Source organism: Budorcas taxicolor, chromosome 1 (assembly GCF_023091745.1).
Source record: "Budorcas taxicolor isolate Tak-1 chromosome 1, Takin1.1, whole genome shotgun sequence".
Lineage (NCBI taxonomy): Eukaryota > Metazoa > Chordata > Mammalia > Artiodactyla > Bovidae > Budorcas > Budorcas taxicolor.
Genome location: NC_068910.1, coordinates 163707084 through 163734477, shown reverse-complemented (window position 1 = coordinate 163734477; position 27394 = coordinate 163707084). Strand labels below are relative to the sequence as shown.

The following is a 27394-nucleotide window of genomic DNA, read 5'->3' as shown; positions in this document are numbered from 1 at the left end:
GAGAACTTTTGTTTTATCAGCTCCTGAAGTTAAAAATTCACAGTGCTATCTATATACATAGCAGGCACTCTAAGCAGACTTCTTGAATCAGTAAATGAGAATACAATATGATATTATCTTCTTTTTCTGTGACAGGTTGCAAATATTTGCTTTGAAATACTTTCTCTTTTCTTGTGCTGAACAAGGCAGAATTCCCTACCTTCAATTCCAAGGTGTTTTATCTGAGCAAGTTTCAGACTGGAATTAGATATCTTCCCTTTTGCTCCTTCTGCTTGTTCTGAAACTACAGAAGAGGAGTACGAAACCAAATACTGAGAGATACATTGCATGAGTGCCACTTCAACTAAACCCAAGCCAGATGCCGACAATTCAAGAAATAATAGAGCTGAAGACAGCACACTTTTCAGGGATGCCAGGGCCATTTGCTCCCTCTGCTATAATTTATGTTTCTGTAGTCAAGGTTCAGTTATACCACAGTTTAGAAAACTCCCTGGAAACAACATTCACCATTAGCTGCTCCAGGAGCACAGGAATTCCTTTGATGGGCTCTAAGAGATTGGTAACAATACCTCCTCAAGGGCCAGGTTGCTAGGTAACAGCTTGTTTCCTTGGTCACGGTGAATCCATGGAAGACCCCAAAAGGAGGCTGCTGATTCTTGCTGGACAGCTCTTCTGGGAATGGGATGAAAAATGTCTTCAGAAAAATAGGCTTAGGAAGGCCAGAGGAACTTTATGGACCAACAAGACATGTCTGAAAGGTAAACAAATGAAATGTTATAAGTAGTCTTATTCATTCCTTAAGAGAAAACAGACAACCAGAGGTTTGTGTGTTCCTGGATTAAATTTCATTTAAAAATGTAAAATAATGAAATCTGGGTTACTGATGACTGTTGCTTAAAGAAATGAGCCACCGCCTCTCCTATATGCAGGCAACTGGCTACAAATGCAATTCAGGTAATCATTGCTGTAACAGAGAGCTAGTACTGGTACATTTATAGCTACACACGGCACTTTAAGAGAGCGTGTGTGAACTTCAGGAGGAAGATCAGATAGGACAGCCAAAAGGAAATATCTATTAGTTAATACCCACTAATTATAGTTAATATGAGTTTTATCTATGAGTTACATTTAAATGAAATAACTACCAGAAAACAGGACTTTTACTAGATCAATAAAAAGTCATAAATCAGATTAAATTAGGGGCCAAAACCTAATACTTATTTTCTCATTCCTAAATTTTATAGCTGTTTCATAAATGTTTCTCAAAGCATGCTGATAATTAGACAATATATGATTAGGTCTCTTAAGGACTTGAATGTTTTGTCCTTATATGTGTTTAAATTGGCTCGAATCCTTAAAAAAGTGAGATTTGCACCTTCAGTTTTCAGGATGAAATACATTGTGCTTTCATGACTGTGTGAAATTTATTTATAGCTCCCTAAATTTACTGCCTATAGTTAAGATAGGAATCACGCTTAAGTAGGGATTTAAAGGCTGAAGCAGTTATATTACAGAAGTTTTCTTTTAGTTAGCAAACTCTGAACATCTCATCTCAGCAGTATGTAGATGTTATATTTATTTTAATGTAAAAAACTGTGAAATAATTAGAAATGGGCAGGTGAATCAATAGTTTCTAAATGTGTAGAAATTTTGTGACCAGTTACAAATTTATTTGTCCTACTTGCTAATATACTTAATACACTGTATTAAGAGGAAGTTTACTCATGAATTCTGTAAAAAAATGATACTTATGATCAATATGATTATTTTTAAGCCAGTACATTTTATAAAATTATTTCAGAGACAGGGTAAAAAGTGATGCCCAGGCTGCAATTTAAACTTTAATCTTCAAATTCTGAAGGAGTGGGGAAAGAGTGGGAGGGAGGGAAAGAAGGAGAAAAAAGGAAAAAAAAAGTTTTCTTAGTGCCAGTATTTGTTCAATCACATTTCTGCACATCATGAAATAAGTCTTAGTCCATAGTACCTTCCTAACACACTGTTAATTTCATTTGAAGTTTTCTAGTTTTGTCTCTGTTAACAAAACTACCTAATCACACATTGTCCTTTTGTGTCTATATTCTTCTTCTCCCTTTCAGTGTTGTATGTGGTTGAATTTTCAAAACTGTAACAATATAGGTATTAGTAAAACATTCCTCAAGTACTAGGAACCTTCTAAATAGCAGCTATATATGTGGTTACAATAACATTCTAAAAATTTCTAACTATAATTTTATAAAGAAAACATAGAGGTATCTCAGTTTATCTTCATTGTTCCTAGGATTTTAATATAACTTTGTGTTTCTAAAAATATCAATGAACTCATTAAGAGGTACAGAAGTTTACAAGCTTTTCCTCTAAAGAATTGTGATACGTTTGTCCTTTTACTTTTGTTGTACCTTGATATGGGGGCCTATTTGTGTTTATAGGAATGCATATGGAGCTAGAGCAACAGAAACAGGAAAAATTCATTAGAATACAAGGTTACATAAAATTAAAATCTGACCATTAAGAAAGAAATAAAGAAATGACAATTTTAGTTGTATATTTTTCAAAATTATAATTTGTTCCTCTATGTTTTTAGAATCAACAATCTAAATAATTTCAGATATATCTGTTAAAATTCTGGGCCTTAGGTACTAAAATTTTAGGGATATTTGTAAAACACAGGAGTATTTTAGAACATTCATTGCTATATGATTATTCAATTTATGAATTTAGATCTAGGAACTTAATTTAGAGCCATCAGAAATTCGAATGCAATAACATGGTATACCAAGTTTGCTATTTCAGACACTAACATGTTATAATTGCAAAAGACTTCTTGATTTCATGAAACCTCCTTTCTCAGTGTTTTACAATATCTCATCACCATCCCTAACATGTATATAGCACAATCATCACCTGTCTTACAAATGAATAAACTTATACATAGGCATAGAGAGGACAGGGTTTTGGGATTTTAAAAGATAAGAAGAATGGTCAGAGTAATGAGAGATTGGATTGATATCTTCTTCCAGCAAATTTAATGCTCTAGAGTTCATGGTAAGTTTCCTCTAGCTGATAACCTAAGTGCATGGGTTTAGCAAGATCCCACTAGATCTGAGAACCTCGCTCAGTAATCTGGGGCGGGGAAAGAAAGCATCTGAGGACTTGGGGAGTGTCCTTTGCTAACTGAAAAATGCAATTGAGCTTTTTCTTCTAAATACAAAGCTCTCATGATGCAGCACTAAATATAAATGGAACGTTTAGAAATGGAGTTGTAAGCAACGCTTCTTGACCACGCTGACTGTCTGAAGGAGCCCCCTGGCCTTCTGGATGGTGTGTGTTCAATACGGCCTCCTTCGCTTCACCTTAGAAACTAGGCCATCTGCCACTTCCTCATTTCCTTTTCCTGCAAAGCTACATAATCACCAACTTGACATTTTAATTAAACAGATAGCATCCCTTTGCAGCCGACAATTTATGAGGCTTATAAATTCCTGATTGTAAACAACAATGCAATCTTCCAATGAAAGGGGCTCATGAATTGATAACTTATATTATTGTTGTTTTTCATCCTGCAGTCTCAGCTCACCAGATTCCCTCTTGTTGGCCATTCTACACTTTTTGAAACCAAGAACAGATGGCCAATTCAGATAATACCACCTACTTTAAAGACATCATAAATCACTCCTGATAAATGCTGTACTGTTTCAGTCATGGCAACTTTATATGACAGCATTAATAAAATTAATTTCTCTTTCATAAGGTTTAGAGTTGCAATTTATGATAATTGTTTGTTCAATGCAAGCAGAAAGATTAAAAATGAGACCAAAATACTAACTAAACTACAAGCCTGGTTTTATTTTTCTTGGGGAGAGGAGACATGAGAAGGTTTTTAAAACAGCTTGATATCACCTGAAATGATGTTCTCATAGGTTCTACTACTAAAGGCTTACCTTTTATTTTCAGTAAAGAGTCACTGCTCAGATTTACATGTTCTATTAACTAGTGAATTATTTATCTGTAGTTAAGTGAAGCAATCAGAATAAGAAAAATCAATATTAATGATTTTCCTTAATAACAACTGCATCTGAATAAATGATACAGATTTACAGTTATTTAAAGAATCACAGTAACTTGTCTGAATCTTATTTGAATTGTAGTAATTAAAAACACTTGATCATTTACTTGTTTGACTTGGACAGGTTATGCCACCTCTTTGAGTCTCAGCGTCCTCAACCCTAAAATCAAAATAACAATGTTACACATTTTGGTGGTTTTAATGATTAAATACTTTGGCCACCTGATATGAAGAGCCGACTCATTGGGAAAGACCTTAATGCTGAGAAAGATTAAAAGCAAAAGGAGAAGGGGGTGGCACAGGATGAGATGGTTGGAAGGCATCACTGACTCAATGGACATGAATTTGAGCAAACTCCAGGAGACAGCAAAGGATAGGGAGGCCTGATGTGCTGCAGTCCATGAAGTTGCAAAGAGTTGGACACAACTTGGTGGCTGAATAACAACAATGATTAAATGAGTTAATCTCTGTAAAGTTCTTAGTGTAATGCCTAGCACATAGCATATGATTAATAAACGTCAATTATAAAATTATTATATTAGTAATAGTTGTCATCCTGTTAATATTATTGCCAAAGAAACACAAAACCAAACCAGAAAAGCTTTTTACTCAGGCGGAGTCCACATTATCTTCTGAATATGAAAGGTAAGGATCCACCAGGTGTGCTAAGTGACCCAAGGTCACAGCAGTAAGAGTTTTAGATTCCCAGAACTCATGGTTTTGCACTCTGAACATCAGTGGCATGTGCATGAAGGCAGATGGGGTAGAAGTTTGGATTAGTTAGATAACCTGGAAGATGCTCTACCTTTTCTTTTTTTTTTTTTTCCTTTTTTTTAAATTTTAATTTTTACTTTATTTTACTTTACAATACTGTATTGGTTTTGCCATACATTGACATGAATCCACACAAATTATCTTTCTTTGCTAATATTTTTCCCCCGAAACCAGACCAAAGTAAACTTCTATATGGAACTTATGACAGAAGTAATGGAACAAAGAAGAGCTTCGGAATTCCCCAACGGTTTTACTTCACGATGTCAGCACACTGCTCTTCACCACTGACCTCTGATGTGGTGTCCAGGAGGAATATATGCATATGAGAGAAAGAATTCAGCCTTTGGGACTCACAGAAAGTAATCACACTGAAAGAGAGTCAGACTAGTTGTCTACTGGTTAGAATCTTCTCAGATAATCTGTCCTTAGCTGAAACTCTAGACCAAATTTATTTCATTCCATTCTGGCAGGAAAAAAGCCGGCGAAAGAGAAAGAAAGAGTGTGGATGTTATTTGCCTATTTATTTCTGTTACCAAAGTTTTAATTACTTTGTTATTCATAATGTCTAGTAGAAGTCAAGATAATGGCACAAATGGTTCTTCTAGTTTAAACTCTCCAATAATCTAATGTAAACTAAGATGATGAGATAATTTTCAGTTACTTGTAAATGTGATTTTCCCTTGAAGCTGTTGTACTTGTTCTTGCAGCACTATACAACCAAAGTACAGTGAAAACCCAATCAGCTGGATCTTTCTTATCAGACATTTTGGCTCTGTGAACTTATGGTTCCCTGTGCTCTCCTTTAAACAAAATAAGACCGTTTCTCACACTTTAGGTTTAAAATCAAGAGAGAGAGAGACACTTCCAGATTTTCCTATTGGGTCTGCTTCTCATCACTGTGTTGTTGTTCAGTTGTAAAGTCGTGTCTGGCTTTTGGTGACCCCATGGACTGCAGCACGACCCCATGGGCTTCCCTGTCCTTCACTATCTCCCTGAGTTTGCTCAAACTCATGTTCATTGAGTCAGTGATGCCATCCAGCCATCTCATCCTCTGTTGTCCCCTTCTCCTCCTGCCTTCAATCTTTCCCAGCATCAGGGTCTTTTCCAATGAGTCAGCTCTTTGCATCAGGTGAGCAAAGTATTGGATCATCAGCTTCAGCGTCAGTCCTTCCAATGAATATTCAGGGTTGATTTCCTTTAGGACCAACTGGTTGGATCTCCTTGCAGTCCAAGGGACTCTCAAGAGTCTTCTCCAACACCACAGTTTGGAAGCATCAGTTCTTTGGTGCTCAGCCTTTTTATGGTCCAACATGGTCTCACATCCTTACATGACTACTGGAAAAACCAAAGCTTTGACTAGACAGACCTTTGTCAGCAAAGTAATGTCTCTGCTTTTTAACACACTGTCTAGGTTTGCCATAGCTATTCTTCCAAGGGCCAAGCATCTTTTAATTGTGTGACTGCAGTCAGTGTAAGCATTGATTTTGAAGCCCAAGAAAATGAAATCTGACACAGTTTCCACGTTTTCCTCATCTATTTGCCATGAAGTGATACAACTGGATGCCATGATCTTAGTTTTTTGAATGTTGAGTTTTAAGCCAGATTTTTATACTGTTTATAAAGTTCTTAAGGCAGTAATACTGAAGTGATTTGCCATTCCCTTCTCCAGTGGACCATGTTTTGTCAGGCCCTCATCACTGTGTAACCATGACTAAAGTTCAGAATCACAGAAGAGTCAGTCATGTCATTATCCTTATTGTCCTGATTTCATTTTGGCAGAAAACAGCTAGCATATTTTCATAAAGACAAGAGAACCAAAAGTCAGTTAAATGTTTACCCTCTGTTTATCCCCTGAAATACTATTCCATTTTGCCTTATTTTATTCCCCCGATTGTTGGCAAAAAAAAAAAAAAACCTCTGGTTAGAGATAGCAGGATTTACCTGCTTCAGAAGTAATTTTGCACACGGTAATGTTCTAATGTTTGTTAATTCGTTGCCATAGCAAGGTATTCTTTGGTAATGTCAAGAAAACCATATCCGGGTTATTAAAGAATTGCTCAATTGGGGAATATTGGAGAGATATATATTTTCTGACTTTTTCACATGATTAAGACCAAATCTTTTGCTATTTAGTGGTAGATGGAGGGATAATTTTTTCCTTGATAACAAGGCACAGTTGTTTTATTTTCTTAATGGCATAGTAGCACTATTTTTAGAATATGATGTAATGGCTATGCTCTTCTATTTCTAACACATCAGTTAATACATGAAAAATGAAAGACATTTCTACATTATACTTCATGAAGGCAACTTCAATATACAAGAGATGTGTCAGTTTCTTGTAAGCAAAATTGCTACAGAGCTTCATAATAACTGTGCCATAAAATATAGAATGCTGTCTCTTAAGATTCTCGGAGCCTGAAAAACAATCCATCAAGCATAAAAAGAGGCCAGAGATAGATACAATTTCTAGTTTTATTTAACATGGAAAAGCATACTCAGATATCATTTTTAAATTGACCTAAAGTAATATACAGTACCAGTTACAGAAAGAGAAATATAACCACTCCTGAGGAGAAAGGGAAAAGTGTAAGAATAACAGTAAATAATAAATGCAGGAAAGCAAAAAGACATTTTATATCTCAGTGGCATAACAATGGGAATACAGAGAGAATAGGACTGTTTTTAAGTGAAATATTTGAGCAGTATTTCAAAGTGAGTAAAATTGATTCAAGAACCTGAATTTTTAATATGTTTGCCACCAATTTGAGGAAATATAATAGGTTCGGGGGAAATTTCAGGGAAAACAGAAGACCCAGATCAATGGGAAAACCAGCAGGAAGTTTAAAGCTTATCTGGCACAAGCCAAATCTGTAAGAGTAGTTCTACTAGGAATGGTATTCCAAAATTAGGGCTGATTTCCTTGTTTATATCCTATGAGCATGTATTTGTGTGTACCCTTAGATTTACTTTTCTAAGATGTGCAGTCTCTGTAGACACTCTTACCTGGAGGAGAATTTTCTTTAAGTGACTGTCAGCCATAAAAAATGTGTTTAGGACTATGATAGAATTCCTAGGGTATCATTTATCTCTCCTATAAATGGAAAAGCTGGTGCTTTATAATTTGTGGCTATTGTTGTTTTATACAAAGATATTTACATTTAAAAACTTCAAGCATTTTTTAAAATGTTTAACTGGAGGATAATTGCTTTACAATGTTGTATTGGTTTCTTCCATGCAAAAATGTGAATCAGGCATAAGTATTCATATATCCCCTCCCTCTTGAACCTCTTAAGCATTTTCTTTCACTCAGCTCCTCAGGTCAAAACACAAGCGATCAGGAGACTTGTCCATCTAATTCATCCCACAGCTCCTATCTGAGTGAGACACACACCCTGTGGGCTCTCTCCAGGAACAGAACACTATATTCTCATTCGGATTCTGGAATATCATCCCTGGTAAGAATTTTTTAATTAGTTCTTTACTTAGTCGTAAGTTTAACATGCATTTAACTTAACATTTTACACTTTTTAATAAGTGTATACATGTCTTCCAAGGGGGCGCTAGTAGTAAAGAACCTGCTCGCCAAGGCAGGAGCATAAGAGATGCAGGTTCGATCCCTGGGTAGGGAAGACCCCCTGGAGGAGGGCTTGGCAACCCACTTCAGTATTCTTGCTTGGGAAATCCCACGGACAGAGGAGTCTGGCAGGCTACAGTCCATAAGGCCACAAAGAGCTGGACATGACCAAAGCAACTTAGCACACACGCATACATGTCTTAAACCGATCCTTGTAACTGGGGAGAAAATGAAAGTTGCTACTCTCAGTCCCAACTCAGAAAGGAAAGAATCTGGGGTGGAGGGAGGAAAACAAAAGAGATAGAAATGAATAGAAAAGACAATGACCAGAGATAACAATGGTGTCCCTTCCTTTCCCCACTGAGTTCAAATTCTGTCTGTAGTCTAAGAATTATCTCCTTTCTTTATGGAATATCCTTTGTCCACAAGATAAAAAATTTTCCTCCTAAACTCACCATTTCCAAGATTGTTCTTTAACCCATCTAAGTGGAATCACAAAGCTTTGTCCCTCCTTTCCTTCATTCAAAAATTTTCCACTTGTTCCTTGGATGAAAATGAGTTATTTTTATGTTTGCCTCTCAAATAACAGAAAATGAGTTTTTCAAGCACAAATACCATATTTTATTTAACTTTGTATCTTTAGTGTCTGAGATAGTCCCTGCCACATAGCAGGCGCACCATATTTATTTTTCAATAAATTAGTGAGTTGAAATGAATCATTCTAGTTTCAAAAATATTTATTGAACCAATGGATTAATCACTTGGTTCATCAAAATCAAAAAAGAAAAAGAACAGGGTAAGACACAGGAATATTCATCAGTCCTTTAAGAAGAAAGCATGGTCACACAACTGCAATATGTTGACAGCCTTTCATAGATATAAACAAAGAAATGCAATGGCTCATTTTCCTGTGATGTTAGAAACCCTCAAATCAACCACATAACTCCTTTAAAAAACTAGCAGTTTTTTTACACAAAATTATATATCAGTTGAAAAACAGAAGCTTTATTTTCAATATAGCTTTAGCTTAGATTCATTTTTCCCCAGCTAGAGTCTCATGAAATAGCACAAAAAGGCTATTGGATGTGGTAACTACAGGAAATTTAACTTAAAATTTTTTATTCTATGACAGTAACAAGCAAAAAAAATGCAAAAGGACATAACAGATTGGGAAAGATGCTTCCACAAACATGTAAACTGAACAGCCAAAGATAGACTACATTTTTCAATAATCTAAAATGTGTTTGTGCTTCTTAGTTTTTAAAAATATAGTTCTGAAGAATAAGTGAATTACTTGAAAGTATGTTAGCAAATCCTCGGATTGTCCCAAAGAATTGCTCAAGCATTAATTAACTTTTAAGTGTTGCTGTTAATCAAGTTAGAGAATTTTGTTGTTTTTAAATGAATATGTTTAAATGTTTATGGACCAACTAAGGTCATCCAGTAAGTAAGTAATGAAGGTAAAAGATCAAAGCTAAATGATTATTAAAAACCCACCTGTTCCCAATTTATTTTGAGGCAGCTTGCCCCAAATCTTGCTTTATAGGATGGGCTAGTTCCATGTGCTATGCTAAGAATGAAAGGTTCTATGGTTTACAACTCCAAGAAAATACTTTGTAGTATAGACTCAAAATATATCTTAAGATACTAAAGGTTCAGAGCAGTCCTGTAGTAAAGATAAATGGTTAGCTTTGTTTAATCCAGTGCCTCATAAGCTTATTTAATGATGAAAATGTCTTTTATGTTAGTCACACAGCCTCAAGCAAAGAAAAACTATACAAAATACTGTTCTGTGAGATGAATGTAGTTGTTCCAAATACTGTAATGGCATTTCTTCAAATCAAATGTCCTTGGTTTGTCTGTATAGGTATAACATGGCTAACAGAAGAATGAATCTATGGTGTATGTATTTAACATTTTCTGTGCTGAGTAATATGCCTTTTTGTTTGTGCTAACCTTGAAACTATCATAAGTCATGTAAGATACTAGGAATTTTGATTGGCTACAGCTTCAGTAGCAATAAACAGCATAAAATTGCCCCAGATGTGATCTTGACACATATTCTGGTCAGCAATACATTGTCCAGAACAAGAAAGTTGACCAGAGAGCTGAAATATCTCATTCAATATTGGCCACACATTTTAGGAACAATGTCAGTAAAATGGAACTCTTCCCAAGGAGAACCACGCTTTTCCTGAATAGTCAATAATTTGTAAACCATGGTCTATAAGTAATAACTAAATGACAAAGAGGATGACAACTATTACCAGACACTTAAAATAGTAGTCACATGTGAAGGGATTCTTCTGGGTAGCCTCAAAAGGCAGAGCTTTTGTAAGTGGACTAACTTAGAGGGATTACTTCAGGTCCATATAATGAAGAACCTTTAGCAATTACAACTATTCTAAAATAGAATGCGATTCCTCATGAGCTATTCAATAAATAGCAGAGGACATATTATTAGAGGTGGTGTAAAGTGGATTCATGAATGAGTGCATATATTTATTTGTGCTATCATTTGTCATCAAACATAAATCAGTTGCAGGTATTGGAAGATGCAAAATTGAATAAAAATAAATAATTTAGATTGGACTAACATAACATCAATAAGCATGTCATTAGTTACCTAGAGTTCAATTTAGCTCAATGTTTGGATGGGTTCACATTACTTGTACACATGAAGTAAGTGAACTATTTATCGCCAGATGATATTTCTCTTGTCTCTTACTTTAAAGCTTCCATCAGATTCTTTTAAGTACCTCACTTGGCACAAAGTAGAACAAAATGACATCCAAGGAAGCCAACTGCGTTGCCCACGAGTAAGAGAAGGTAAAGGAACAGAAGTGTGTGATCTTTTTGTACATGCTCTTGGTAGATGTGTTTTGAAGATAACAAGACATTACTTGGGGATAGAAACCTGTATGACCTAGAGGTAGAAAAATTTCCTTTTTCAAGACCATATAGTTGTTAATATAGTGAAACCACCTTTAAAAGCACACTCTCTTTCTTTTAAGATTTATTCCTTTATTTATTTTACTTTCGGGCTGTGGTGGCTCTTTGCTCCTGCGTGTGGGCTTTCTCTACTTGCCGTGAGGGGGCGCTACTCGTCATTGCAGGGCACGTGCTTCTCACTGGGCTTCTGCATGGGCTCTAGGGTGCAAGGGCTTCAGTAGCTTCGGCGTGTGGGCTCAGTAGCTGCTGCTCTCAGGCTTTAGAATGCGGGCTCGGTTGTGGCGCATGGGCTCAACTGCTCAGTGGCATGTGGGATCTTCCTAGACCAGGGATCAAATCAGTGTCCCCTGCATTGCGAGGCAGACTCAACCAATGACCACCAGAGAAGCCCTAAGAGCATAATCTTATAGCTGATCATATAAATAATAATGTTCTATATTAACTATTAGAAAACAAAAACAGAAGAACCTGTAATTCAATTATCCAGAAATAGTCACTGTGACTTTTATTTCCATTTAGTCTTTTTTTGAAAAGCATATATGTATTTCCTTACAAAATAATATGGACATCTGTATTTCTTGAGTTTTTTCATCTGATGCTGTGAGCCTTTCTTTGCTCCATGTTATAAACATTACTCTAAACAAATTGTTTAGAAGTTGCATATCTTTCCATCATAAGGATATTATTAAATTTATTTAACCAATGATCTTTGTTGGAATTTTATGATCGTGAATAACACTGTTACTTCAGTGGATGACTTTAAGCTGGTTAATCCTACATTGATTTAAAAAGCATTAAAAGAGAATCTAAATAAACCAGTAGTTTCATTACGCATTTTCAGTAAACATTTTAAACTTGGTAAAATAACCAACGCTTTATTATTCCTCTTTCATACTGTCAGATTTTATAAGTGTGCTGGTGTGACAGTATGAAGGATTTTTAATCTGAAGTCCTTGATATACATGATGTTTGATTTCTAGAAGTAGCTGCAATAGATTATAAGTTCTGTAGGAACAGAGACTGTTATCTTTTTGCATCCTTCATAAGCGGATGAAATAATATTAGACATAATTCCTGCTGCAGTGAGTATTTGGTCTTTATAAAATATCAAGTATCTTGGCTAATTTACATCTGTATTTGTAGACTTGCAGATACATTGTCTATCATACAATTGTAATATTGATATAAGAAAAGTTGCTATAGGTATATTCATCTGCCCATTTCCACCTCTCAATTGCATTACTTTATCCACTAATGCTTTTCTTCTTTCACTCAAACTCAAATGACAAAGGTGATTAAAATAACATCTTTTTATAAAATTGTGAGTTAAATATGTTCTTACGGTTTAACTCTACCATATCTATTTTCAGCTAAGCATTCACTGGCTTATATAATAAAACATTATTTTATGTAATAATTTAGATTATATATTATATTAATATATTTTATAATAATAAAATGTTGTTAGATAGTACTATTAGAGGTAAATTATACTTTCCTTTGGAGACCTTAGAATATTTTTCTAAGAGCAACAAATTATGGGAAATTAGTGACATGTATGCACATCTATGTTTAAAGTAAATAACCAGTAAAGACCTACTATAAAGAAATTTTAATGAAAAAATAAATAAACAATAAAAATAAAGTATGGAGAATTAGGAAGGAAGGAGATCAGAGGCCATGAGGCCATGTATGTCACAGGTATAGAGTTCATCAACAAAAGAAAGAGAAAGGGTTACATCAGGGGCTAAAGAAGGCAAGGTTTAGTAGGCTCGTAAACTTCAGTGTGTGCACAAGTTACCTGGAAGTGTGCAGAAAACACAGATTCCCAGGCCCTATGCCTGAAGTGTCTGATGTAGTTAGTATGCAGTGGGGCCCTGGAATCTGCATTTATTAAAATTATTATAGGTGATTCTGTTGTAGGTGATCTGAGATCCCTACTATGGGAAAAATTGACTGAGGGGGCTTGGAGAGAGGCAGGAAATGAAGACATTTGAATAGGAAGTGAAACACTGGGAACGGAGCATAAGAGTATTGGCATTTATGCAGGTGTATGTGGGTGGAGGTCATTGATAATTGTGGTAGGCCACCATGAGGCAAAATAAATTGTATTTGGAGTGACAGGTGGAGAGTTGAGATTTAGAGAGAACTGCAGAACTGAAGAAAGTGGAGAAGATGACAGAAGAATAAAAATCTAGGAGTAAACTGAAAAGGAGCATGTGTAAAGAGTCCAGCTGTCTCCCTCCTTCTCTGATCTAGGCAGCCAAGTCATGTGCTGAGGTCATCAGTCAGCAAAATCGGCCCTCATGAAGATCCTAGTGGTCATTCATGCAGAGGATATCATCACTCTCCAGAGATAAGGCACATTTTGCTTCCATTAGGCCATTAACAACACCCAATCTCTCTCAAGTGACTGGTCGTAAAAGGAATAGAGCATGATCTAGGGGATAGGAAACAGTGAAAAATCCCATCAACTCAAGCCATGAGGAAAACAGATGTCCCTTGTTCATTGCCCTAAATTTTAAGTGTTTTTTGTGTGAGATGGAGAACAAGTGCATTTCAAAAGCATTCTAAGAACACCCCTCTTTCTAGATTAGATCCTGAAACACCCATCAAAATTACTGCAGTTGATCTCAGTTGCCCCAGTTGTACATTCAGGAAGAGTTCCCAAGAAAAGAAAGGTTAGCTGGTGTGCGATAAACAGCAATTTCCCAGGGCTTTGATTGCCAGATACAGACTGACTTAACTCCTCCCAATTAAATGAAGCCAAAGAACATATTGTTGCCAGAATTATTTTAAAGAATAGATTCTTCCTGGGCAAAAATCCCCCAGCAAGTTAATTCAGTCACTGCTGTTAGGAGTTAGAAATCCAATGAAGGGACAAAGAACAAGCTCAGAGGTGGCAGGTGAAAGCCAACGTCCCTGGGCTGTCAGATATTCCAGACTTCAGTTCTCAGCTGCTGAGATATATCTTCAATTACCAAGCAGGTCTGAGGTTTTTTGTTTTTTTTTTTTTTTTTATAAAAAGAATCCAATTTAATACATCTCCTCACAGTGGAAGTGACCTTTGGCTTCTAACTTCAAAGAAATATTTGCAAGCTGCTTTAAAAAGAAATAATTGAAAGAGCAGAAGATCAATAGATATCAAACAAAAAATACAGGGCAGAGTTTAATAACTCTGGTATAGCTATTGCACAAAGAAACTACCAAATTTGGTGTGGGGGAGAGGGTGTAAATAAAGACAATAAAGCCTGAGATCTCCCCAGTCAGTGAGTTGACTGGTCCAGTTTTTCCAGTGCTGTAACTTTTAATTCCAATCATCCTAATCAATGAAGAAGGTGATTTCCTAGTACAAGGATATTTAATTTGTAAAGTAGTTGGGATACTACCACCTTCAGGCTATGTAATTTCCTAAGTGGCAACATTACAGCTTGTTATGAGAGAAATGCCTGAAAGCGCAGGTGAGATTCTTGGTTTCCACCTGTGTCTGATGAAAGAACTGATGCTTTTGTCAAAATAATGAAGTATTGGTCTCTTGCTCTTATTGCCTTCCATAAATCCTTCATAAATGGGCTCATTATCACCCATCAGAGTCCAGACAGACTTGCCACAAAAAGCAAAGTTTGTTCTTGATACCTTCAATATCGTTTCTGTGTTCTTTTCACCTTTGAAATCATGCATTCCAGAAAAAATGGAGTGAGGAGAAGTGGGTACAAATGAAGCCAGGTCTGACTCTTAGAAATACAAAATGTTAGAGTTGGAAGCAAATTAAAAGCAAACCCGGTGGCTCGGCAGTAAAGAATCTGCCTGCCAATGCAGGAGATGTGAGATTGATCCCTGGGTGGAAAAGATCCCCTGGAGAAGGAAATGACAGCCCAGTTCAGTATTCTTGCCTGGGAAATCCCACGGACAGAGGAGCCTAGTGGGCTACAGTCCATGAGGTCTCAAAAGAGTCAGACATGACTCAGTGACTAAACAACAATGTTTAGGGTGGCTTTCAGGGGCTTGATTGGCATCAGGAAAGAGTGAAGTTTGCCTGTGGCAGCATGATAAGAGTGCCAGGGTCTATGACAATAAGAAAACCTATGTTGGTCTAAAAGTATTAGAAATAATTTTATAAATTAGAAATTTATAAAATCTTTATAAAGTATTGTGAACTTCAAACACAATTTCTCACCAAATTCAGCCCTTGATGGGCCCTTGATGCTAGACTTCCCCATATTTTTGCAGATGTGGAAAACTGTACAGCTCAGAAAAGTAAAATTAATCATCTGGAGTCAGACAATTACCTGCTACTTAACTCCAGACTGGAAACAAAATACCCTTTCCCCAACCCTGGAAGTTATGTGCAAACCTGATTTAGAGGACAAGAAGGCTGGAAAATAGCAGGAAATGAGTTTGGAAATGGGACCTGGGATAAGATTGTAGAAAACATTGCCTGATGAACTAGGCTTTTCCATCTTTATTTGGTAAGCAATAAGAAACTTCTGAAAGGTTTTGAAAATATCAGTCCCATGGTAAACATTGTTTTTAGGAGAGCTGGATAGCAATTTGTGTCATTTATGCTGAAGAAAAGATTACAAAGCAGGAGATCTAAGAGAAAGTAGCTACAGTTCAGGTAGGAAGATGTGAGTGTCTGGACATTGAAAAGGAAGGGTCAGATTCTCAAGAGGAAAACTGGTAAGATTAGGTGGTTTACTGAATTAAGAGGCAAAAGAGAAAGAAAGTCAAGAGTGACTTCATGATCCCTAAAGAGAAAATTATATGAAGATTAAAGCTACTATACTGGTGATTTTTCTCACTTGCTTGAGCTAGAAGTAATTGATGTAAGATTAAAAGTTAACTCTACATGTTGACTTTTCCCTACAGTTAATAGAGGTCATTCCTCCCTTTTAATTACTCTAGAAAGTCATCAAATTATCTCTGAACCTCACAATATTTGTCACAGTAATGTGCTAAATTGCATTTAAAAAGAAATCTATATGTGAGAATTTAAGTTAAAGCTGACTTTTGATCCTCTACAGAAACCTAGACCATAGGTAGCAGACTTGTGAACAATTTAAATTAAAATAATCTACAGCCCTATTTTTTCTGATAACTGTATTCACTTTACTGTAAACTGAAAAAAAAGTAAGACAGATGAAAAAGAAATAAAATTGCTGATTTGTTTCCTATTTCCTCTCTCTTGGATAACTCATCTGGTGATGGGAAGGCCTAGGAAGTAAGCTCATCAGAGATGGCCTCAAGGCTTCTGGCAGCAGGAAGAGAAACACAGAAACTAGGGGATTTAAATATTTAATAATATTTCTTGATTAATCTATTATTGTCATACCTGGACATCTGATTTAGTGTTTTCACATTGGAGGTTTCACTGTATTTTGTTTGGAAGACATGAGAGTTATTCAGCAAATTTCAGGGAAAATAATTTTAAACAATTAGAAAGTGTTCATAGTGGCCAAGTCCTGGCTCCTCTTTGGTCCCCATCTCTCCCCCAGCCTGATTAGGCAGGCAGAAGTGTATTTAGTCACATACATCACATTTTGTTAATGCTCACACTATTGGGGCATAAGAGCTCAATCCTGTCTCCCTCAGTCCTAATATCAAGTGGAAGTTTAAAACAACCAGTCATGCATCCAGTGAGGGTGTTGATCCTGTCTTCAGGAACCTACTTCCAAGATCTCACCTGTGATTTCTGCTCAGGACCCTCTGCCGAAGAGCTGCTCTTCAGAGAGGAGGAATGTACTTTGCCTTCACAGAAAATAGTCCTTGAAAAAAACAAATGGGAAACGTGGCTGCAGGAAAACTGGGAGGACTGCACGGTGAGAGCTTAAAAAAAAAAAGAAAAAGCATATTTCCTTCATTGACTAAATTATGGCATTAAAAAAAAAGTCAATTGCCAGAATAAACAACAAAACACATTTAAGCACATCTCTAGAGATTTCTCTGAAAATAGTTGTGACTGGTGCTCCATCTCTTTTCCCCACCCTTTATCTTCATCAAGACATGCTACTTGTTTTCTAAGAGTCATTTCATATTGATATTGCTGAACTTTGGAAAAAGCTTAAAAGAACAGAGAATGAAATTGGATTTTTTATAATAAAAAGTTAAGTGTTGAATGATAATTCTTATCAATGAGTTTATGATGTAATCTGGACTCCTTTGAATGATGTGGTAAAAGCTAAAAGTTTTGATGATCTGGGCAGCCACTGGGGTCTGAACAGAGCTATCCTGGAACAAATCAAACTTTCAGCATTGAAGGATTTGAGGTGTGGTTTCTTGGGGCTGAAAATGACTCAGCTGGCTGAGCCACTAGCATTGAAACAGTTCCCATAGTTAGCTCTCAACCATTACCTACCTGTGGGGTTGCCATCACTCAAGTGTTCAAGTCATGGTTAAGCAGAGGACTGAAGACTTACTGTGAAAAATAAGCATTGGTAGCAATAAAAGAATAAATGAACTTCTTTATAACCGAGTAAGATGCCAATATTTGTGAGGTTTCTCAAAGTGATCAAATTGCATGTGAGGATTTTAGGAAATCTTCCAGAAATGAGACTTATTGGGATCTCCCAGTGCCTCTTCTGTTTCACAGATGAATCTTGTATGTCATAGAATTCTAGAATTAGGGGTTGGGAATTAGCTTCAGATTGGGTCTGGTCCAAACACTTTCCTTTCAAAAAGGAAAGGAAAGTTTAGAAAGAGAAACAATTTGCCCGAGGTCACACAACTTATTAAGGGAAGCTAGGAAAGTAGAATACTGTTTCCCAGTATAATGTTTTCTTTTCTTTCTAAAATTAATTTTAATTAGCCACATATAATGGATACATTCCACTCTTTAAAATTTGTATAGTGCACCTACTTATTTATTTGAAAAATGTAAACAACACACCTAAAACTTTAACCTCCACTCCCAGGATTCTTTTAAAAGTAATCATTCCAGTGTATACAAGCATTTGTTCTTTATAGCTGTCATTTAAACCATGGATATATTGCAAAGGCCAATGGTACCTTGCTAAAAATTTCTCATAGAAAGTTTAATTGGCCTTTAGATAATTATACTGCAAGAGAATGGCTAAATGAACTCTAATCTATTACATAAAAACTTGTTGGGAAAGCAGCCTATTTGAGAAGGTGATGTTTAATGTGGAAATGATAGATATAATCTCAATATTTCTTTAGTTTTGTTTAGAATGAAGACCTTTTATACTTTGGGAAAATAGAAATTAAAGTATCAAATTTCATAATGTTTAATATCTGAATATATCAAGACCTTTTTTAGATAGAGATATCTGTATTTCTTTAAAAATGGTAAATTGTCTTGCTTCCAATTTAAAAAAGGAATGTCATCTTATGCAATAATTTCTAGTCACAGAAATTGATGGCAAAATTTTGGAAACAAAAAAAGTAAACTTGACTTTTAGAAATAGAGTTTATAAGACCAATGCTACCACTGAGAGTGGTTTTAATCTCTTTGACATCAAAGTTGACTGATGTTAAAAGTAACAATAAAATATCTACTATCTCAGAAATATGTCACACTATGTATATGTATATACCCCTGGTTATTTTAAAATAAAATCACATTTTCCATCTTTTGAATGATGACATCTAACTCTGAAATTTTTATAAATGAAATTTCTGAGAATTTCCAAGGAGGCTAAAGACCTGGGTTCGATCCCTGGGTTGGGAAGATCCCCTGGAGAAAGGAATGGCTACCCACTCCAGTATTCTGGCCTGGAGATCCATGGACTGTATAGTCCATGGGGTCACAGAGTCGGACACAACTGAGTGACTTGCATTTCAAAGATAACTAATCATATAACCCAAACAGTGCTTTACCCCCTTCTACTTTTCACATCAGAAAAATTTCAAAATCGAAGGATCTTTCCATCTCTACCTGCCACCTCCCACCTGGTGTTTAATTCTAAACAATCCAGTCAATATCTTTACCCTCCTTTCCCATCTTGAAAATCTCTGCAATAATTCTGTGTTTGGATGTGTGAATATTTTAGAAGACCAAAAAACAAAACAGTAAAAACTGCTAACTTAAGTATATAACAGTTAAAATTAATAACAATTTCTAAAAGTTGACAAAGCACTTGCTTTTTCTTTTTATTTGTTTTTCCCTTCAGAATTTGAACCTTTCATTTCAGGATTTGGGGGACCCTTATCAAGTTGAAAATTTTAACAGGATTCTTAGAAGACTAATTCGAGTTGAAACCCTCTGGTTAGTGGACAATTCACTGGTGGATTTAAGTGCCTTAAGATTGCCAAGGTACCTTCTCCCTAGCATGTCCAGTTTCTAAGTTAAAGTCAAGTCTTTATTATATGGGTACATGTGATCAATGTCTTTACCTAATGTGGCTCTGCTCATGCGGTCAGGCCTTGAAAGTGAGAGTGCTAAGCGATGTCTGAGCAAGGCAAAAAGGGAAATTTATAAATCAAACTGTCACACTTTAGCAAGAAAAATCTTTTCCTTTTCAAATTAATATTGTTATTACCAGTTCTTAGGGGAATAATTAATAATCATAGGACATATTGGCAGAAAAGCTTGCTATCTTCCTTGTGTAGTGAACTGGAAATACAATCACATTATATACACATTATCATTGTAAGACAGTGATTTTTAGTCATGTTTATTGACCATTTACAGGGAAAGACTCTATAGGTAGTTGACAAGAGTCTTGACTTCAGGTTCACTTGCTTAAAAAAAATTTTTTTTTTAACCAAGAACATTTTATTTATTTTCAGTTTACTCTCTTATTTGATTTAAGATAAAATTCTTTGCATTCTAATAGAGGGGTAGGAGTTGTCAATCAGAACAGTGACAGAAATAAAAGAATTTTTAATTCATATGGACTCTTTGATGTCCCAAGGACACTAAAGATAATAGTAAAGATAATCTGCATCCTTGCTCAGGATTGCTTGAGAACTCTGTGGAGAGCTGCCCTTTGCTTCACCAAGCAGGTGTGTAGCTAGAGCAAGCTGTGGTAGCCATCAGAGGGGCAGACAGAAGTTCCCAGAAAAGAATTAGGAAATATCAAGCAGCCACAAGAAGGAAAGGTAAATCCTTGAGCAGATTAAGCTACATCTCTGAGCCGGGGCTGAGGCAGGGCAATGAAAAGAGCTCATCACAGTTACCAGGAGCGATACGGCCCAGCAGACAGAGGAAGTGGCAGAATATGCAATGGTCCCTGAAGAGCTACAGTCATTTTCAAAGTCCCTTCCCAACTTTAGACAGACTTGTATAACATTTGATTTTACTTATATTCTTTTCAAATGACAAATTTTAAAGTACCAAAATAAAATTTTTCAGAGGAATCTTAATATCACTGCCATTTTAATTTATTCAGTTGGTTGTTGTTATTCAGTCACTAAGTCATGTCCAACTCTGTGACCACACAAATTACAACATGCCAGGTTTTTCTGTCTTTCACTATCTCCCTGTCCATTGAGACAGTGATGCCATCCAACCATCTCATCCTCTGTCACGCCACTCTCTTCTTGCCCTCAATCTTTCCCAGCATCAGTTACTTGATGTTAATTTGTTCAATTTTTCCCCCTAGCCTCTCTTCTAGGGATAAAATAAAGATGTATTGGTTATTTTTTGTAATATTTATTTAAATAAATGTACAAGAACAAATAGTAATAGTCACATAACATAATTTAAAATACTACACTAGAAGACCATTAATTTGGGGTATGTGAATTTGACTTGATCCAAATCAGTAAACCTCCAAATTTTTCCTATCTTATATAAAAAAGAAGAGAGAAAAAGGGAAACTCTTATCATTAAAGAAAAGACTTGACCCAGTTTTAGTATTCTTAAGATGTATTCTTTTGGCCTTTCTTTCTTCAGAAATACAATGTTAATACAAAATTATATAATTGCAATTCAGACTCTACATCTGTCAAATCAATGTATCAAGAGAGGAGAAAATTGATGCATGTATATTCATAGCCTCCTTCTCTTCTGCCCCAGGAGAAAAATCAAACTTGGTTTGTCAGTCATGTCCCCTAACATTATCTGATTGAGGATCTGTGATATGGTGAATATGAGAGGCTGATTTGGCCTTGGAGTATAGAATGAAGCAGGGCAAAGGCTAGTAAAGTTTTGCCAAGAGAATGCACTGGTCATATCAAACACCCTCTTCCAACAACACAAGAGAACACTCTACACATGGACATCACCAGATCGTCAATACTGAAATCAGATTGATTATAATCTTTGAAGCCAAAGATGGAGAAACTCTATACTGTCAGCAAAAACAAGACTGGGTGCTGACTATGGCTCAGACCACAAATTCCTTATTGTCAAATTCAGACTTAAATTGAACAAAGTAGGGAAAACCACTAGACTGTTTAGGTATGACCAAAATCAAATCCCTTACAGTGATAGTGGAAATGACACATTCAAGGGATTAGATCTGATAGAGTGCCCAAAGAACTATGGATGGAGGTTCATGACATTGTACAGGAGGCAGGGATCAAGACCATCCCCAAGAAAAAGAAATGTAAAAAGGCAAAATAGTTGTCTGAGAAGGCCTTACAAATAGCTGTGAAAAGAAGAGAAGCAAAAGGCAAAGGAGAAAAGGAGAAAGGAGAAAAACAATAGAATGGGAAAAACTAGAGATCTCTTCAAGAAAATTAGAGTAACCAAAGGAATATTTCATGCAAAGATGGGCTTGATAAAGGACAGAAATGGTATGGACCTAACAGAAGAAGATATTAAGAAGAGGTGGCAAGAATACTCAGAAAAACTAATACAAAAAGATCTTCATGACCCAGATATTCACGATGGTGTGATCACTCACCCAGAGCCAGACAGACATCCTGGAATGTGAAGTCAAATGGGCCTTAGAAGGCATTACTATGTACAAAGTGAGTGGAGGTGATGGAATTCCAGTTAAGCTATTCCAAATCCTAAAAGATGATGCTGTGAAAGTGCTGCACTCAATATGCCAGCAAATTTGGAAAACTCAGCAGTGACCACAGGATTGGAAAAGGTCAGTTTTCATACCAACCCCAAAGAAAGGCAATGCCAAAGAATGTTCAAACTACCTGACAGTTGCACTCATCTCACATGCTAGTAAAGTAATGCTCAAAATTCTCCAACTTAGGCTTCAACAGTATATGAACCATGAAATTCCAGATATTCAAACTGGATTTAGAAAAGGCAGTGGAACCAGAGATAAAATTGCTAACATCTGTTGGATTATCGAAAAACCAAGAGAGTTCCAGAAAAACATCTACTTCTCCTTCATTGATTATGCCAAAGCCTTTGACTGTGTCGATCACAACAAACTGAAAATTCTTCAAGAAATGGGAATACCAGACCACCTGACCTGTCTCCTGAAAAGTCTGTATACAGATCAGGAAGCAATGGTTAGAACTGGACATGGAACAACAGACTGGTTCCAAACTGGGAAAGGAGTATGTCAAGGCTGTATATTGTCACCCTGCTTATTTAACTTATATGCAAAGTACATCATGAGAAATGCTGGGCTGGGTGAAGCACAAGCTGGAATCAGGTTTCCTGGGAGAAACATCAATAGCGTCAGATACACAGATGACACCACACTTATGGCAGAATGCAAAGAAGAACTAAAGAATCACTTGATGAAAGTGAAAGAAGAGAATGAAAAAGTTGGCTTAAAACTCAACATTCAGAAAATTAAGATCAGGGCATCTGGTCCCATCAATTCATAACAAATAGATAGGGAAACAATGGAAACAGTGAGACTTTATTTTTTTGTCTCCAAAATCACTGCAGATGGTGACTGCATCCATGAAATTAAAAGATGCTTATTCCTTGGAAGAAAAGTTATGACCAACCTAGACAGCATATTAAAAAGCAAAGACATTACTTTGCCAACAGAAGTCTCTCTAGTCAAAGCTATGGTTTTTCCAGTAGTCATGTGTGGATGTGAGAGTTGGACTATAAAGAAAGCTGAGCACCGAAGAATGATGCTTTTGAACTGCGGTGTTGGAGAAGACTCTTGAGAGTCCCTTGGACAGCAAGGATATCCAACCAGTCCATCCTAAAGGAAATCAGTCCTGAGTATTCATTGGAAGGACTGATGCTGAAGCTGAAACTCCAATACTTTGGCCACCTGACACGAAGAACTGCTGACTCATGGGAAGAAAAGACCCTGATGCTTGGAAAGATTGAAGGCAGAAGGAGAAGGGGACAACAGAGGATGAGATGGTTGGATGGCATGATCGACTCAGTGGACATGAGTTTGAGTACACTCCGGGAGTTGGTGATGCACAGGGAGGCCTGGCGTGCTGCAGTCCATGGGGTTGCAAGAAGTTGGACACGACTGAGCAACTGAACTGAGAAGCTGAGAGAGTGGCAGCTGAAAATGAGAAAAAATGACTAGCACATAAGGAAAGAACAGATTTCAGATGAAGACAGAGAGAGAGGCAGAGAGACAGAATCTGCTTGAGATAGGTTTTCCATTAGAAAGTGCAATAGGACTAAATTGCATCTAATGATTATGTGTGGGGCTCTCCGATGGCTCAGCAGGTAAAGAATCCATCTGCAATAAAGGAGACACAACAGGCACTGGTTTGATTACTGTGTTGGGAAGATCCCATGGAAAAGGAAATGGCAATCTACTCAAGTATTCTTGCCTAGAAAATTCCATGGACAAAGGAGCCTGACAGGCTACAGTCCATGGAATGGCAAAGAGTCAGATACAACTGTTTACATGGCACACACCTAGGAAAGAGCGGAAACCTGAAATTATCAAAGATATGGTTAAGACTGCAAAATATCCCTATGGAGAATGGAAGGAAACAAGGGAAATGAAAATAATGGATGTGAAAAATTATAGTGAAATGTGCGGGGCCGTTCAAAGTGAATTTGTATTTGTCATGCTGCTGTGTGACTGTCATCTCTCTGTTTAGCACCGTGTTTACTATTAGCAATAATTATTTACCAAGTGTCTTTGTGGGCTATGAGGTTTATAAATAAATACCCTGTGTTTCCCTCAGAGTATTAAATCCCAGCTTATGCATAAAGGAATTTTTCTGTAAGGCGAGGTGTCAGTGATAGATTTGGAATTATTTTCTTTAATGGCATGGTTTTATACAATTATGGTTTTAAGGCAAAAATATTAAGAAGCATTATATTCTGTCAGGAAAATGTATTCAACCTCAATGCCTAACACATATTTCTGTTTCCAAGGGTAGCTTTTAGCTCTCTTTTGCATAAAAAAAAGTCTTAAAAATTTTTTTAAATGCTCTTTTCTCAATATCGAATTTAAGTACAGAAAAGTAGAAAGAAAGGAAAACAATTATAATCTCACTACTTAGGGGCAATACTCTTCAGAAGCTTTCATGTGTCTTTGAGTGAACTTTCATATTGCTGAGATTTCAAGCAGCCCTTTACTCTTTCATCCAGGACTTATTGAGAAGTCACCAGGGACCAAATACAGTGCCAGGTACCTAGTATATACATTGGAAAAGAAAACGTATTCTTGCCTTCGACAAGCTTTCAGTCTTATCTCCCCTGTTTATTTTCTCTTGATACTTTAATACACATATTTCTTTTTTGTTCCCAACCATATTTGTAGAAAATGTCACTGTCACACCTTTGAGGGGTCATAGTCTAGGTGAGGCATGCTAGTGCTTTGAAATATTTGGTAGTTTACCATTCTCTTTAGGAGACAAATGACAAGATGTTTATATTTTATATACAGTTGCAGAGTTTTAAACATGAACAAAAATCATCTCACATCTTTCAAGCAATTGCCAAAGATACCTCAGATACAGCATTTATCCTTGGCTGACAACCATATTGAGACTCTGACTGGGCTGTCCAGTTTACGGTGCACGCCACTGGAATCCCTTATGCTCAAGAGGAACCCTTGTGAATTTCACCGAAACTACCGAAAACGGTGAGGTCCCAAATGCTTTAAGTCATCTTTTCTACTTCATTGAATATTATATACTTTTAACCATTGTTCCCATCTTGCTTAAATTTGCTCAGCAGGTATTTAGCTCATCTACTGTGTGTTGAACAATTCATGCTTCTAATCTCACCTGAAGAACTTTGAACTGATTTTGTGTGTGTGTTTAATTTTTAATATACTCTTCTGTCAGTTAATTTATGATTCTGTGCAAACTTTAGTCCCTGTAATGGGACTCTACATAAACTTAGATATTTAATTTTAGACTTGTAAATCCTATGCATTTTCTCTCATGATATTCAACAGATGTTTTTTTATAAAATTTCTAAATGTAGGTTCCCATCAAGGCCCAAGTGACCATCTTATAAACTGTTTATTCTCTGGTTTTGCTTTCATATCTTTGGGCCACAAGTGCACCATTAATTAAGTGAATGCCAAAAAGTAATTGATTCGATCTACTCTAGTGGTTGAAAGAGCTGGAAACCTGCCAAGAATAAACCATTTTTATTTCTTTGTCAGTATTAGGAACATTCTTAATGATGATAATAATGGAATCTAACAACCTTGAGTGTGCACCAAGTAATATGCCCACCTATTTATCTGCAGCTAATTCCTAGCACCACTTTTAGTATGTGTGTGTGCTCAGCTGCTTCAGTTGTGCCTGAGTCTTTGAGACCCTATGGACTGTAGCCTGTTAGACTCTTTTGTCCATGGGATTCTTGAGGCAAGAAAACTGAAGTGGGTTGCCATGCCCTCCTCCAGGGGATCTTCTGACCCAGGGACTGAAATCATGTCTTCTGCATTTTCTGCAATGCAGGCAGATTCTTTACCACTGAACCACCTTGGAAGCCCACACTATTAGTATACTTATAGAAATTAAAAAGGTAGAAACAAGCAACTGAGTTCCACACCTATATTTGCCCCCAGATGACCACAAGTCATCTCATCTCTCACTCTGAATCTGTCTCACAAAGGGTTAGATTATTTCTAGGCTCCATTCTGGTCTGTGATTATAGTCCTTCCTCCACATCCGATTTCTACAAAAGATAGTTCTCTCACCACTTTCCTTTCTCATACTGACATTTTCCCATAATAGCAACTATATTCTAGAGGCCTGTATAACATCAGACTCTTCAGTCCATGACGTGCAATGAAAAGTCAAAATAAAAATTCTAATCTCTGTTGTTACTACGTAAATCTCATTACTGCAATTGTTTTCCCTTTGACTATAGTCTGAAAGCAAAATTTCATATTCTCTGACAATAAATTCTCTAATTGATATTATATAAGCAAAATCTAGCAGCACAGTTGCTTTAGATTGAACTAATATTTAACCAAAATAATGTTTTGAAGCTTAAAATTGTTTCCTACAGTCAGAGGAGTTTTAGTTAGACATTTCAATGTCATTCATAAAATAGCACATATCTGTCTTAAAGATAATTTATTAGTATTATATTTCAGTTTGGTTAATTAATATGTGGGATTTTAGAAGACACTTTCGTCCCAACTCAGTCACTTGCCTCTCTTCAAAGAATGCCTTATAACAATAGTGTTAGATTAACTATCTGAAATCTGATATGCCCTGAGGTCTCACTATAAATCTATCTTCAAAATTCATGAGGTGGTATAGAATTATGTGGAAAAGAAGGATATAATGAGGTTCTTCTATTTTTTTAGTATTAATTCTATTGGATTGAATCCAAGGTGTATAAATACTGACAATCAGGCTACGAAAAGCCAGGTTGTATTGACCAAGGTAGTACAGGGTTGCTTTAAACAGAAAGATGTGGTCATTTTAAAGTATGAAAGGATTTAAGTATTCACTCCTACTGAAGAGCTAAGCTGAAGTCTCAAGTTCATCCAAATTTAGGTTTAATTATCTAGCCAAAAATCCACATGAGGATTATAGCAGCATTTATTTTGTCACTGGGTACCTTTGTGTTGAGGATTTAGGCCAGACTTTCAGTGACCCTTTACATCACGATCAGAATATTTAAGCATAAGCTTTTCTTGATCACTGACACCTAGAATTGTGACTGTCTTCCCTTCCTCCTTTGTTTCAGATCCTCCAATAAGAAGACAGCACAGTTCAAAAGAGAAAGGACTCAATGGTAG

General features: G+C 36.3%; 1 protein-coding gene across 1 annotated transcript; it reads left to right on the top strand.

Moving 5' to 3' along the window:
* Window positions 1–732: 732 nt before the first annotated feature.
* On the top strand, window positions 733–27394 carry LOC128052818 (uncharacterized). Its single transcript, XM_052645380.1, has 7 exons — window positions 733–758; window positions 8151–8295; window positions 11150–11243; window positions 17067–17185; window positions 19496–19638; window positions 25070–25267; window positions 27343–27394. The coding sequence occupies exons 1-7, from the start codon at window positions 733–735 to the stop codon at window positions 27392–27394; spliced, it is 777 nt and encodes a 258-aa protein (XP_052501340.1).